Below are 14,170 nucleotides of genomic sequence, written 5' to 3'. Positions count from 1 at the left end.
GAAGCGGTGATCCCTGGCAGAATCCAGCTGGTGCCCGAGGGAGAAGGTGGGGCGGGCAGGACGGGGCTTTGTGCTTCGCGGCTTCCTTCATGGCAGGGCAGCATCTGCTCGCATAAGAGGGAGGAGCTTCGCCCGCAAGGCAGGGAGGAGTCCCTCCTCCGAGTGTCCAAGAAGATCCTGTTTTGCTTTTCATTGACAGCTTGAATCTGCCTGGCCGTAGCCGGAGGGGGAATCTCCTGAGATGGCGCTCTCCTGTCCGCCGGGTGGCGAGGGCCAGCGGCTGAGTCACCTGCGCAGCATAGGCTCCCGGGCTCCGGTCCCTGGCATCAGTCAGGTTATCCAGTAAGTTACGTCCCCACCCTGCGGAGGAGAAGCCTCGTGGTCAGGGCTCCCTCCCAGCGGTGGACAAGAATGCCACCACAGTGGCCACCACTGCGACCAAAGCCCCCCCCCCCCCACGACCCTCTTAGATACGCCATGTGGGCCTTTGGTCACCTAATGATGTCTTGGTTGTCCCCCTCTCTGCAGGCAGCTCTGCTTGGGATACAGGTAGTCCTCGACTTACAACAGTTCATTTAGTGACCATTCAAAGTTACAGTGGCACTGAAAAAAGTGACTTAGGACCCTTTTTCACACTTACGACCGTTGCCACATCCCCGTGGTCACCTGATTTGCATTTGGATGCTTGACAGCTGACTCACATCTATGTCGGTTGCAGTGTCCCGGAGTCAGGCAACCCCCTTTTGCGACCTTCTGACCAATGGGGAAGCCGGACTCACTTAACAACTGCAGTGATCCATTAACAGCTGTGGCAAGAAAGGTCGTAAAATGGTGCAAACTCGGTTAACAAATGTTTCACTGAGCAACAAATTTTGGGCTCACTGGTGGCCAAAGGTTGAGGACTACCTGTATATACATAAAGGTCAGATTGTTGGTTTAATTTCCCACACCTGTTCTTCCTCCTCTCCTACTTAAATTCACATTTCTGCCTGTCAGGGTTTCAGATTGAATCCACATGTGCCCATCCTGATGTTTCCTTCTCCAGTTGTCAGAAAAAGGAGGGCAGAGAAGAGAAGGAAGAAAATCTCTTTTGTCCCACTCTCCTTCTCTCTCTCCCTTTCTTTTTATTTAAATTTTTATTTTATTTTTAAAACAAAAACAAAACAACACATACAAAAAACTTTCCTCAATTTCATCAAGCATGTCATTTACAAACTTTTGTGCATCAGTTTTTACAATTAAAAATAAGATCACTGGTTATCCATCAAACAAAACTAAATACATCATTATCATTGAGCATTATGTGTTCAGGTTACCGCTAATATTAGTCATCCATAGAGTATACAATACTTCTAGTGTGGCATATTCAACTCCAGAAATAGTTTCCCATTGTTAATCCAAGGAGTTATTGAACATTTCAATTCATATATGTATCAATTATTTATTACATCATCATTAGTCCATTTAACATATAAAAATCTTTCCAGTATAACATGATCAATACTTACAATTATACATAGCGTTCAAATCATCCCATTCTTATGCATTGAATACATTATTATCCTTTATATATCATATGATCAAGCACTCTATTTCATAGCAAAAAACTTTCATAACAATGACTATAACTTTCTGGTGGTACATAAATAAACAATTTCAGTTTTTTTTGTCTAACCATTGGTAAAACAAATCTCAAAACCTTATAAAATTACTCATCCTCCTGTCCTTTAATTTCAAATGTAAGTTTACTCATTTCAGCATATTCCATTATTTTCCAAATAGTTTCCTCCTGTGTTGGTATTTTCTCATTTTTCCAATTTTTGCAAATACAATTCTAGCAGCTGTTAAGACATTTACAGTCAAATATTTCAAGTCTTTATTGTATGTGTCTGGTATGTTTCCCAATAAAAAAAGTTCTGGTTTTAAGTCTTATGTGTTTATGTATCATTTTCTCCAACCACATGTGGATTTTAGTCCAATATCTTTTAGCTTCAGTACAAGTCCACCACATGTGGTAGTATGAGCCTGGCGTCTGATGACATTTCCAGCATTTTTCGGATTTGTTCTTAAACATTCTTGCTATTCTCATTGGGATAAGTGCCACCTGTAAAACATCTTATACAAATTCTCTTTATATGCAGTCGACATTGTCATTTTATAGTTTTGAGACCATGGTTTTTGCCATTTCTCTAGGTCAATTTCATGCCCAAATTTTCCCCCCCAAGTTAACATAGTTTCTTTAACTTGTTCTTCCTGTAGCTTCACCTCTAATAGGTAGCCATAAAGTTTTTAAATTATTTTTTCTTCAGTACCTGTTAAGATTTTATCTAATTCAATCATTTTATCATAAAACCCCTCCATTTTTCGATCTTTGTTATATCTAGAATGTATTTGCACATATGAATACCAATTAATTTCATTTCCTTCCTCTTTCAAGTCTTGAATGGATTTAAGTTCACCCTCTGTATTTAATAGTTCAGCATATCTGTTTGTTCCTTTTTGTATATTATTGAATATGAAAAGGCTTCAATGGTTGATATCCAGACTGGAATTTTTAAATAATGTAATTTCTTAACCTTCTCCTCTCTTATATAATGTCTTCTAAAGTAACCATGTGCTTTGGTTCCCTTATACCATAGGAATGCATCCCATCCCAGCAGCCAGTCGTGACCCTCTAAATTCAAAAGCCTAACATTTCTTAACATTATCCAATCCTTAATCCACATCAGGCTTGTTGCCTGGTAATATAGCTCCCAGTCGGGTAAGCCCAGCCCTCCTCTTGTTTTAGTGTCTTGCAACACTTTAAGTTTTATTCTTGCTTTTCCCCCTGCCATATAAATTTCAACACGCTTTTATTTAGATCTTCAAAATAGTCTTTCCCCGATCTAATTGGGATTGTCTGGAACAAGTATAAGATTCTAGGTAAAAATTTCATTTTAATTGTTTAGATTCTCCCAATCATTGATAATTGTAGATTTCCCCATTTCATCAAGTCCGTTGGAATTTCAATCTAAAATAGTTATCCTCTTTGAGAGTTTGTCTTTTCCATAGAAACATTAAACCTTCCGGTATCAGCCATCTATAGTTAACTCCTATCTTAAGTAAAATTGTAGTCAGGAATTGGTATTTTCTTCTCTTCTCTCTCCCTCGTCTTGGAATTTGCTTTAAGACTACAATCTCCTTGCCTTTGTATTCCAATTTTCTGTCTCTTGTTTTCTGCAATATTTGTAACTTCAATGCTTATTTAGTAAATCTTACATGGACTTCCCTTGGAAGAGCATTTTTCGTTGCATATCTTGTATTTACCCGAAATGTCTCATCTATGCCATCCATCATCTTCTCTTGGGGTATTCTCTAACGCATCTATCAGGATTTCAGATATTATTTGTGGCAGATTCTCTCCCTTTTCCTCTATTATATTTTGAAATCTTAAGAAATATTCAGAGCGCTCCATCTCCCATCTTATTATTGCACTGCTTTCTGTTTCCATTTCGCTCAATCTACTGTTGAGTTCTTCATCCCTCTTCTTTCTTTGTTCCTCTCTTTCAGCATGTTTTTGCATTCTGTCTTCTTGTTTCACGATACATCATTGAATAATTTGAATCTTTCCCTCTGTCTGGCCTGTTTTTTGTTCTATGTTCCCAATTCGCTGATCCATTGTCTCCATCCTCTTTTCCATATTTTCAGACCTCTTTACAAGCGTATCTAGATTTTCATCGGTGCTTGCTTGTAATTTTTGTATTGCTTGCATAATTGCCTCTAGTGATGTCGCCTTCTCTTTTTCCTGTTGAATCATGGTCTGCATTGATCTTTGTCCTCCTGCCGGAGAGGAGAAAGGGGTCGTTGTTGCAGAGCCCACTGGTGTCGTCTTTCTGCTCATCTTCCTGGTTTTATTCTTTCTTTTTCTCTTTGTAGCTCGATCCAATTAATGTTGACTATAAGGAAAAAAGAAAAGGAAAAGAAAAAGGTGAGAAAAGAGAGAGAAAAGATATGCCAGATAACCACTGGGATATCGCAAGAACGTAGAACAAGAAAGAGTAAATAAGTAAAAGAAGTAGGCAAGGAGTTCAGAGTTAAAGTAAAAAAAAAAAAAAAGCAGGGGAATTGGAACATTATAAAAATGGGAGGGGAAAAAAGGGAAAAAAGAAGTTTTTGCTTGCAGATACCTTTAGTTCAGTCCATTTAGATTTAAGAACCAACCATCCAGATGTCTCATATATCTCAAATATCTCAAAATGGTAGGAAGAAAAAAACAAAATTCAACACCTCAAGGCTTCAACAAACAAGAGGAAGGAGGGCGGACAGAAAAAAACCATCACATTCCAGGCAAAGTGATGTAGACACTATCAGCAAAAAAAGGGAAGGGAGAGTTCAAAGTTTTTTCCCTTTTGCTGTAGAGGCCTTTTCCAAGGTCCCTCCAATTTCCTTCCCTTTCTGACGCCCGTCTCTGCTTCCCCTTCCCATCTTTGGCCTTTGCCAGGCCTTTTGCCCAGCTGCCTTTGCTCAGGAGCTTTGGGGCGAGGGCTCTGCCAGGCTTTTGAGAAAAACGAGGGAGAACCTCCTTGCCCAGCCCGTGTCCTCATCCGCTGGCCGACCAGAGGAAGACTTCGTTTTCTCGTTATTTCCTCTCAACCATTTCCCCCGGAATGGGTTTTTTTTAAAAAATATGACTGACTAGATGTTTTGGCTCCTGTTTTTGCGTCTGCTTTTTAACATGGTGGTGGGGATTAGGCTGTTCCTGAACTATCCCAGCATCTGACCTCAGGGAAGTTGCTATCTAAAGCTGAGGTCTCTGTACTTGGCAACTTTAAGGGTTGTGGACTTCAACTCCCAGAATTCCCCAACCAGAGCATGCTGGCTGGGGAATTCTGGGAGTTGAAGTCCACAACTCTTAAAGTTGCTAAGTACCGAACCATGCAGTAAACTTACAAACACTTATATATTTCCCCCAAGCTTTTCCAAGGCCGTCACCCTCTTTGGCCGAAACATCCGAGTAGTGGACTACTGTCTCAACTCTCCTGCCGCCGCCGCCACGGACCTCAATTACATCTCCCGTATCCACGCACGGATAATCCGGACGGACGGCGAATATGTCCTGGTGGATTCCAGCCTGACAGGGGTGTATGTCAACGACGTCCGCATCAAAGGTAGGTGTGGGCAGTGGCTTTAAAGAGGCGCAAGACTACAGCTGTGAGGGCTGCCCTGGCTGGCTGTCAGCCACTAATAATTCTTTTATCAATGGGGTGTGTGATCCCAAATCCAGCACAGTTGTGCCAAATTGTGAGTCTGTGTTGCAAGAGGAGCTTTGTGACGAAACCTCTGAACTTTAAATACATTCTGAAAACTCTTTTAATTGATTGTTTTGTGTTCAGGTAGAGTAAATTTGCGAGAAGGAGATACGGTCACTTTTGGCCATCCGGCTGGGAAGAACCTGCTCCTGGGAAGCCACGCAAGGCAGCCAAATTCTCCCTTTTATTTTCTGGTAAGGTTTTTCTCTTCCCTGCACAATAAGTGCACACATTGGCCAGAAAATGATTTATTGTGATGATTAACCATTTTATTTGGAAACAGCTCCTGACGCTAAACGAGGAATGGCAAGAGGAAAAGGCCCAGCATAAACCACAGCCTGACCTTCCAGTGTTTTTGATGAACTGGTCTGGGTTACCTTTTGTTCCTTCCTACGAGGTCAGGGTGCTTCTGGCTGCACAGGCAGCCCTTGAAGTCTGGACAGGAACTGGGATTTCCATCACCAAGCAATGCAGACACGACTGCATCGCTGTCCCACATGCTGTCATCAACCAAATCCCCTTGGTCATTAGGCAAGGACCCCATGCCAGTCCAAATCAGTCTAGACTCTGGAAGCCGAGACAAGAGTGCAGAGTAGAGCCACAAGGATGATTAGGGGACTGGGGTCTAAAACAGATGGAGGACGGTTGCAGGAACTGGGTATGGATAGTTTAGAGAAAAGAAGGACTAGGGGAGACATGAGAGCAGTCTTCCAATATCTGTGTTCTCCATGTGGATGCCATCCTCTTCAAAAAGAGACATCGAGTTGGCTGTGAGTCTTCACCAGAAGTATATTTCTTCTCTCCTGATTGCGGACAAGGGTGGGCTAAGATTTGTCTGAAGAAGGAGTGGGGATGACTTCGCAGGGGGTACCAGTCGCTGAGCAAGAAGCCCGGACCAGTTGAGTTTCCTGGATAAGGGAGGCCGAGAGATCGGCCACTTGTGCTCCGGAAGGCTGCTTCTCATGAGGAGACCGCAGGGGTTGCAACCAAGTCATGACTTTGGGTGACTGGAAGCCATGGAAAAACCATCAAGCTCACAGCCAAAGGGGGCGACTTTGGGAGTTTGCTTAAAACTTTCTTAAGCCACATCCAGATCCTCGTTATTTCAAGACCAAAATAAGCCTTCAGAACAGCAGGACACAAAATCAGCCTTCATTCCATATTTTTATCTTTATGGCCTGTTTGATTAGGGAAAAGACATTTATTAGTGACTGAGAATCTTTTGTTGAAAATGGGGAAAAAACAAATTGATCATCAGGAAGGGTTTAATATGGGCAGAAAGGGATCGCAGAAACATCCTTAAAAAGAGAGGAGATTCCGTTTATTTCTCCCCCCAGAAGAGAATCTGGGCAGCAGTTCAGGCTTGAACTCCGGGGCTCCTGCCCGCTTTTCTGGCCTCGGTGGTTTCCTTGCAGGCGCTTCGTGAATTGCTGCAAAGAAGATTCTTTTTCGTCTTCATTCACAGCTTTTCTTCATTCTTTTCTTTTTTAAAACTGGTATCGTTGAGCTCTTTAGGAAGAAAGCACATCAGTAGTAACCCTTTTCCTTCTTCCTTTCAGTTTGAGCATTGCGACTGCGGCCCTGATCAGATGCCGAGGGTTTGTGGAGACAGAAGAAATTCCGCCCAACTGTTAAACGTGAGAAAGACAAACGTGGGTTTTCGGTTAACAGCTGAATCCATGAATCACGTGAAACCATTATTTTCCTGTAACATTTGTTGAATGAACTACTACTATCTCCTGTGAACCCAGCAAATAAAGCTAGTTTGGTCTAGGAGTTGAGAAGCCAGGACTGAAAGTAGGAGACACAATGAGTTCTAGTCCTGCCTGAGGTCTTCAGGAGTCCATGGTCATAAATATAATACAGGCAGTCCTCATTTAGTGACCGCAGTTGGGGCCAGCAGCTCTGTTGTTAAGCAGAGTGGCCGCTAGATGGGAAATTGTGTGACTGCGGCCACGTTTCCCCTTTTCCTACTTGGGTGCCCTTTGGAAGGCTCGCTCAGGAACCGGGATAATTAGCAAAAAGGGAATTAATGTTTGCATTCACAATTAATGGGGAGGAAGGGATTAATGCCAGAGCCGAGGTGGCGCAGTGGTTAGAGTGCAGCACTGCAGGCTACTTCAGCTGACTGCAGTTCTGCAGTTCGGCTGTTCAAATCTCACCGGCTCAGGGTTGACTCAGCCTTCCATCCTTCCGAGGTGGGTGAAATGAGGACCCGGATTGTTGTTGGGGGCGATACGCTGACTCTGTAAACCGCTTAGAGAGGGCTGAAAGCCCCATGAAGCGGTATATAAGTCTAACTGCTATTGCTAATGTGGAACACCCACAGAAAAGGAGGCAGGGGCACCTGCAGCCCTGGGCATGCACATCCTGGAGGGTTCCCCCTTGTGTGTGTGCCTGCTTCTTCCCTTGCAATCTCTTCCTCGCTCTGTCCCTCTGCAAGGCAAGGGGCAGAAAAAAACTGGGCAGGCACAGGAGAAATTGTCCACAGCAATTGCAACAAAGAGCGTTAGGGGACTGAAGTCTGAAGCCTAAGAAGGGCAGTTGCAGGAAGTTGAGTGGAAAGAAGGGCTGGGGGTGACATGAGAGCCGTCTTCCGATATTTGGGGGGGGGTGCTACAAAGAGAGGGGGTCCACCTATTCCCCAAAGCCCTTGAGGGCAAGACAAGGAACAACAGATGGAAACCAAGAAGGAGAGAAGCAACCTTGGAACTGAGGAGAAATATCCTGGCAGAACAATTAACCCGTGGGACGGCTTGCCTCCAGAGGTTGTGGGTGCTCCAACGGGAGGTTTTTAGGAAGAGATTGGACAACTATTTGTCCAAAATGGGGTGGGGTCTCCTGCTTGAGCAGGGGGTTGGATTAGAACAGGGGTCCCCAACCCCCATTGCTGCAACCCACGACTGTTCAGAACTGGGTTGCGGAAGCAGCGGCTCCACTTATGCAGTGCGGGTGTGCGGACGCAGCGGGTGACCGAAGCGCTGGCCTGCTGCTTGCCCAGAAGTATCCTCCCCCTCCCAGTCAACTCCGCAAAGCCAGAAAGGTTGGAGACCCCTGGAATAGGAAGCCTCCAACTCCGTTACCCCGTTATTCTTTTGCAGCATCTTTTCCACCCTGGAAGATAGAATGGGGACGGGCTGAGAGCCTGGAGGTGGCCCCCTGTCTCCAAGGCTCCTCAGACGGCCATAGGGAAGGGCCAGAAGTGGGGTCCCAGCCATGCAGGCAGCTGGGCGGGTGGGGCCCTTTCCAAAGTAGCCCTCGGGGGTGGCTGAGTCTACAAAAGTCCTCGGGGTCCCGAGAGCTTCAGTTGCAGCACCTGTAAAAGGGGCTAATTGGGGGCAGCAGGCAAAGGAGACGGGGGGGGGGGTAATTCGGGGACTGGCGTGTGGGGGAATCTGAGGCTCTGAAAGATGCAGAGTTCGTTGTCCGTTGCTGACCTCTCGGTTTTCTTTCTTCCTGCAGCCTCCTGACTCGGCTCCCGCAGGAGTTTCGCATTCAGGCAACCTGAACTTGGCATTTGCGCCCAACATTTCTCATCCTCAGATGACACCACCGGGGCTCCTGCCAGGCCGTGCCCCTCTGGCAAGCACTGCCGCACAGCGCGACCACCAGGCTGCTCCGGCCCCTCCACTAAACCCAGCACTTTCCCCCAGTACGGCTCCACTCCCCAGCCCTCCTCGGAAGACACCAGAGCAAAGTCGGTTTCCTTCCTCATCTCGTCCTCCCTTAAATACTCCGGGCAAATGGGCCTCCCACGTTCACCGTTCTGCTTCCCCGGATTACGCACTCCCCAAAGGGAGCCCTTTTGGGGCCCCCGAGTCTCCTCTTCAGGAGGATTCAGGATCCGGTGATTCCGTTTCTCTCAGCAGCCGTGAGAGTGCCGTAGAGTGGGACAGGCCTCCTCCACAAGGCTGGTCTCAGCGCCAGGACGCCAGAAGTGGCCCTGGGAGAAGCTGCAGGCATCCGCTCCTTCCCGCCTCCACCTGCCCAGAGGTTTGGGACGCGGGTGATCAGGATGGCTCCCAAAAAGCAATCGGGGCCTCTGGGCCTTGGGAGGAAACACTGCAGCTCACACCCAACTTTCCGACGGAGACGGGAGACGCTTCTGGCTGTGTATCATCGTCTGTTTTCGGCCCAGAGTCTCCAGCGCTTAGTGAAACTGACCAGGACGAGGAACAGGCCGAGATGAATCCCTGCCCAAGTATGGAGGAAACGGCTTGTGCGGGGGAATCTTTTGCTTCGGAGCCAGGCAGCCCAGCGGAAGAAATGGAAGGGGTTGGATTGGCTGGGAGCTGTGCTGAGGCGGAGGGGGGCTCCGCGGATGAGTGCAAAGAGAACCTGGCGGAGAAACACCCACCAAAGGCCTCAGAAGAAGAAGCAACAGAATCAGAAGCAGAAGAAGCCGAAGCCGAAGCGGAAGCAGAGGGAGTGGAAAGCGGAGCGGTCGGTCTCTCTTCAGAAATTCAGGTTTCTGAATTGGGGCAACCTGACTCAGCCGAGAGAACATCCGAGATCCGTTTTCCTTCTGGGGAAGGACCAACGAATGGTTCTTCCACCAAAATCTCCCGTCAAGAGAAATTGGATTCTGGGAGGAGAAACGCACTTTTACCTTCAAGAAATTCGTTGCGTGGGACCCAGAGTGGCGCTGTGGGCAACACAGTGGATTCTCCAGAAAAGGTTTCAGCCAGTGAAGATGTGGAAATGGGGCCTGCAACAGATGCTGGCTTAGAAGATGTAGACGGCCACCTTCGTGGTGGAGAACTTGAGCCGGAGATGAGTTCTGCGATTCCAGTGGCGGCTGAAGGGGTTTGGGACGAGGCCAGCATGGGAGACCTTTGTGCAGAAATGGGGATGTGGGCTGACGGGGTGAAGCCTGTTAAGATGGAAGCAGCAGCAGCAGCAGCAACAACGGAGTCTTTCAAGGATGTGGACCCAAACCAGAGGCCGGGCGCTGAGCCCAAGGAGAGGCTTCTTCAGAAATTATCGGAGGCCCCCATCCTTGACGAACAATTCAAGGGCAGATTCTCCCAAGGAGACAGTCCCAAGGATTGGAGTGAGGCTTCTGACACAGCAGGCCGAAACCTCCACTCCCCAGAGACCCGTGAAGGAGGAGGAAGGGCTGTGGGAAAAACAGACTGGCTGCAGGCAAGACCTGCTTTGAGGGAAACCACCGTTCTCGCAGGGGCCTTAGAAACCCCAGTTCCTGAACCTCCCGAGAATTTGGGCGAACTGATTTCTGAGCAATGCCTCTTACGCAGCAGCAGCAGCAGCAGGATCCCCTTGGAAAATCCAGTGGGAGAGAGGTCTGTGAGGGAGGAGAAACTGGAACGTGAGAATCCCAGAAGTGCTGAATCCAGCAACAACTCGAAGGAAGAAAGGGCTGTTCCCAGGCTTCCGGATGCCGAAGAGATGAGTAAAAACGATGATTCTTCCCTGGGAATTGTCGATGTTCCAGTGATTGGGTCGTCCGGAGGAGAAGCGCCTGGTTACAGACGGGGGAGTGGGAGAGAACGCCAGGGTGAGTCTAAGGTTCCACCTAGTGAAGAAGAATCGGAAGTGAAGAGAAGCATAATCGGCACTTCAACAGCAGCAACCACAGAAGATGCAGCCGACCAGCCCCGAGAGGCCGAAGGCGGCCTGGACAAAGGCCCAAGAGGCCTCGCAGAGCAGGAGAAGGCGGACTCCTGTTCTGCTGCGGATGCGGATGTCTCCCGCACGAGGAGCCCTTGCCCAGATCCTGCCGAGGGGCCCTCCTTGGGCGCTTCCTCTAGAGAGGGCCTCCCAGAGGGGAGGATTCCTCGCTTAGCCGACTGTTCCCTTGCGGGCACCCAGTTGCCTTCTCCGAAAAGCCACCGTGAAGCAAGAGAGAGTTTGGGGTCAGATAGTCGCCTCCTTTTGGGCTGTCAAAATGTCCCGGAGGATGAACGGTTGGCAAATCTGAATGAAGAAGGCAGAGTGAAGACCACGGTGGGAGGGGAGGAGGAGGAGGAGGAGGAGGAGGAGGAAAGGGCCGGTCCTGTGTCAAGCATCCCTTTGGCTGTCACCAGGAGGGATTTTGACCCATGTCCTGTGCAGAGGGGGGCCTGGAAGGGGCCTTGTAGCACGTTCTCCAGCGGTTCTTCCTATGCAACAAACCAGCTACAATGTCCTTTAGGGGTTGATCCCCAAGAGCCGAAATCGGATATTGTTGAGCCTGAGAATCTGGAGAATTGTTTAGAAGTGAAAGGAGCCGACGTTGGGGGAAAGTTGCTTTACCTTGAAGACCCTCTTAGACCAGACGGAGGTTCTGAGGGAGCAGAAGCTCCTCTTGAACAGATCAGCCTTCCTGTTCCAGGGGAACCTGAGCAAGATGTCCTCATTCCTGAGGGGAGCGGCTGGTCTGGTCACCTGGCTGAGAATCCCCCCTGCAGGGAGGCAAGAGCCAGCCCTGGGCTGACCCTCCTACAGCCTGGGAACATTGCTGTCAAGCTCCCCGTGGAGCCAATGGACGACTCTGCTGAGGACCTGCAATGGCCTGAAGGGGATGATGGGCTCCATTGGCAGATTCCGGCCTCTGAAGCTGAAGGAGAAGAGGGGGGCCGGTTGGGTCCTTCCAAGACGGAGGGTCTTCACGAAAGAAGGGACGCCTCGTGCTTCCATCCAGCTGGACAGAGAGCGGACGGGGCCCAGAGCAGGGAACCAACTGAGGAATTGGCCACCCGAAGACCACGTCATCCGCCCATTCAAGAGGCCACTGCTGGACCACAGAAGGGCATGGAGATGCTGGAGATGAGTCTGGAGGGACCCACGTCCTCCCGTCGTGACCAAGGCCGTCCTGTGTGGGCTGCATCCTCCCCAGCAGGGACAGAGGCTGCAGGGGCCTCTTGTTCAAGGAAGGGCTGGAAAAGAGCCGCAGAAGCACCGGAGGAGCCGGGTGGGGGGGAAGTGGAGCCTGATCCCGTCAACTTGGCCGGTCGGCCTGCAAACTCCCCTTCGAAATCAGCTTCGGAATCAGCAGATGATGGCACGGCTGCCTGTATGGACCAGGGCTTCATGGAAAACACCCGCCAGGACTTGGACCAAGAGGCTTCTTCCGTGGCTGGCAGACCTCCTGGGCAGCCGGACACGGCAACTGTGGCTTCACCCCTTGGAAAAGCAGCTCAGGAGCTTCCGGGAAGTGAGTCGTCCAGCAGTCCCCCTTCAGGAAAAGGGGAACGCGCTCAGAAGGCAGGGATGGCGCTGCTGCCAGGCCAAGAGAGAGCGTGCCAGCTGGGCAATGGCCCGGAGGCCTCTGCAGGGTGGAGAGGAGGCTTCGGGTGCTCAGAGCCCTGCGAGGCCCTTTTGCAGGAAGAAGAGAAAGCGAAGAGCCCCCCTCCTAGGAAGAGGCTTCAACAGGAGGCCTTGGAAGGCGCTGCCTGTCATCCAAAGAAGCTCTGCAAGGGGGGTTCTGCTTCAGTTGGGGGCTCTGCCAGGGAGCCAGCGGCATCTCCTGGGGCGGCGCCTCCTCCTCCTTTGCCTCCTCTGAAGGGGAGCCTCGAGCAATTCGGCCAAACGATAGAGAAGTTCCTTCATCAGTGTGGAAACCGGCTCCCTCTGTGCTCCGACCCCACGGACAGAAAGAGAGAGGCGATTGCTCGGATGGTGAGAAATTACTTTCAGAGCAACGTTGACTCCAACGAACCGGCAGCTGAAACGGGGGAAGCAGGAGCGCCTGCAGGGTCTTCCTCCAGAGAAGGGGGCGAAGGCTCAGGGGGCCCCGGGCAGGAGGACATCTGCCACTTTGAGGAGGAGCCCTTCCCCAGGGAGGTGGGTTCTGCGCTGGGGGACTCGGGCTGCAGCTCTCCTGTTGAGTCGCCGAAGGCGGAACCCCCGGAGGGGCCCTTGGAAGAAGAGCCGGAGTCCTCTTGGCCTTTGGGCATCTCTGCTCCTTCTCAGAGCTCCGGACCTTCTCCCAGTCCACGCTGGAGCCATTCAGACCAAGCGCTGGACGGCGCCTCTGGAGGCTCTGGCAGCCTCTCGGAAGCGGAGGGGAATTCTCCCTCCGATGGAGACTGTGAGGATGAAGACTCGGGGAGGCCCACAAAGGCAGCCGTGCTGTGGCAGGAAGACAGGCAGGCTGCCCCAAGGGACACTCAGCCGGAGTCCGTCCGAACCCTCAGCCCCTCTGAGCAGGAGGCTCCCGGCTGTTGGCTGCAGCGTGGAGAACCAGACGGAGGAGACGGACCTGATGGCTCCGCCTGCCGAGAGGATCCTGTGGAGGCCCCGGAGGAGACAGCAGCTGAGGACTACCGGAGGGCGATGCCGGCCAAAGGAAGCGTTTTCCCGTCAGGCGGCCCTGGAGGCCCCCCTGGCCAAGGTAAGGAGCAAAGGCGGTTTTCTCTGTCCCCCCCCCCCCGGCTCATTTACTCTGTCATCCAATTTATACGACTCCGGCTGCGACACAACAAACACAGAAAGCGGATAAAAGGCAGATTAATAGAGGCAGTCCTTGACTTACAGACACAACTGAGCACAAAATTTCTGTTGTTAATTGAGCTCTTAAATGAGTTTCGCCCCATTTTACAACCTTTCTTGCCACGGTTGTTAAGTGAATCACTGCAATTGTTAAGCTAGTAGCGTGGTCGTTAAGTGAACCTCACTTCCCCATTGACTTTGCTTGTCCAGAGGTCACAAAAGCTGAACAGGTGACCCCTGGATGCTGCGACCGTCATAAATAAGAGTTGACAAGCATCCGAATTTTGATGGTGTGACCATGGGGATGCTGCAATGGACATAAGTGTGGGAAATGGTCATAAGTCAGTGCCATTGTAACTGAGCGGTCATAAATAAACTGCTGTAAGTCGAGCTCTCTGCTTGCAGACACCTCATTCCCAAGCTAAGCAACCTCATCAGTGCAGCAAGGA

General features: G+C 49.8%; 1 protein-coding gene across 1 annotated transcript in view; it reads left to right on the top strand.

Annotated features, from left to right (window-relative positions):
* NUGGC (nuclear GTPase, germinal center associated) overlaps positions 1-14,170 on the top strand; it is a 31,872-nt gene that overhangs the window by 545 nt on the left and 17,157 nt on the right. Inside the window, exons 2-6 of the mRNA XM_087703530.1 lie at positions 221-342; positions 4,954-5,151; positions 5,377-5,482; positions 6,848-6,940; positions 8,751-13,623. Coding sequence (XP_087559656.1) covers positions 221-342; positions 4,954-5,151; positions 5,377-5,482; positions 6,848-6,940; positions 8,751-13,623 — 5,392 coding nt within the window. The remainder of the gene's footprint in view (positions 1-220; positions 343-4,953; positions 5,152-5,376; positions 5,483-6,847; positions 6,941-8,750; positions 13,624-14,170) is intronic.

This window comes from Thamnophis sirtalis, unplaced genomic scaffold (assembly GCF_051295495.1).
Source record: "Thamnophis sirtalis isolate CommonGarterSnake01/CBP01778 unplaced genomic scaffold, rThaSir2_p1.2 scaffold_2, whole genome shotgun sequence".
Lineage (NCBI taxonomy): Eukaryota > Metazoa > Chordata > Lepidosauria > Squamata > Natricidae > Thamnophis > Thamnophis sirtalis.
Note: the sequence above shows the minus strand (reverse complement) of the source record. Positions and strands in the feature narration are given on the sequence as shown.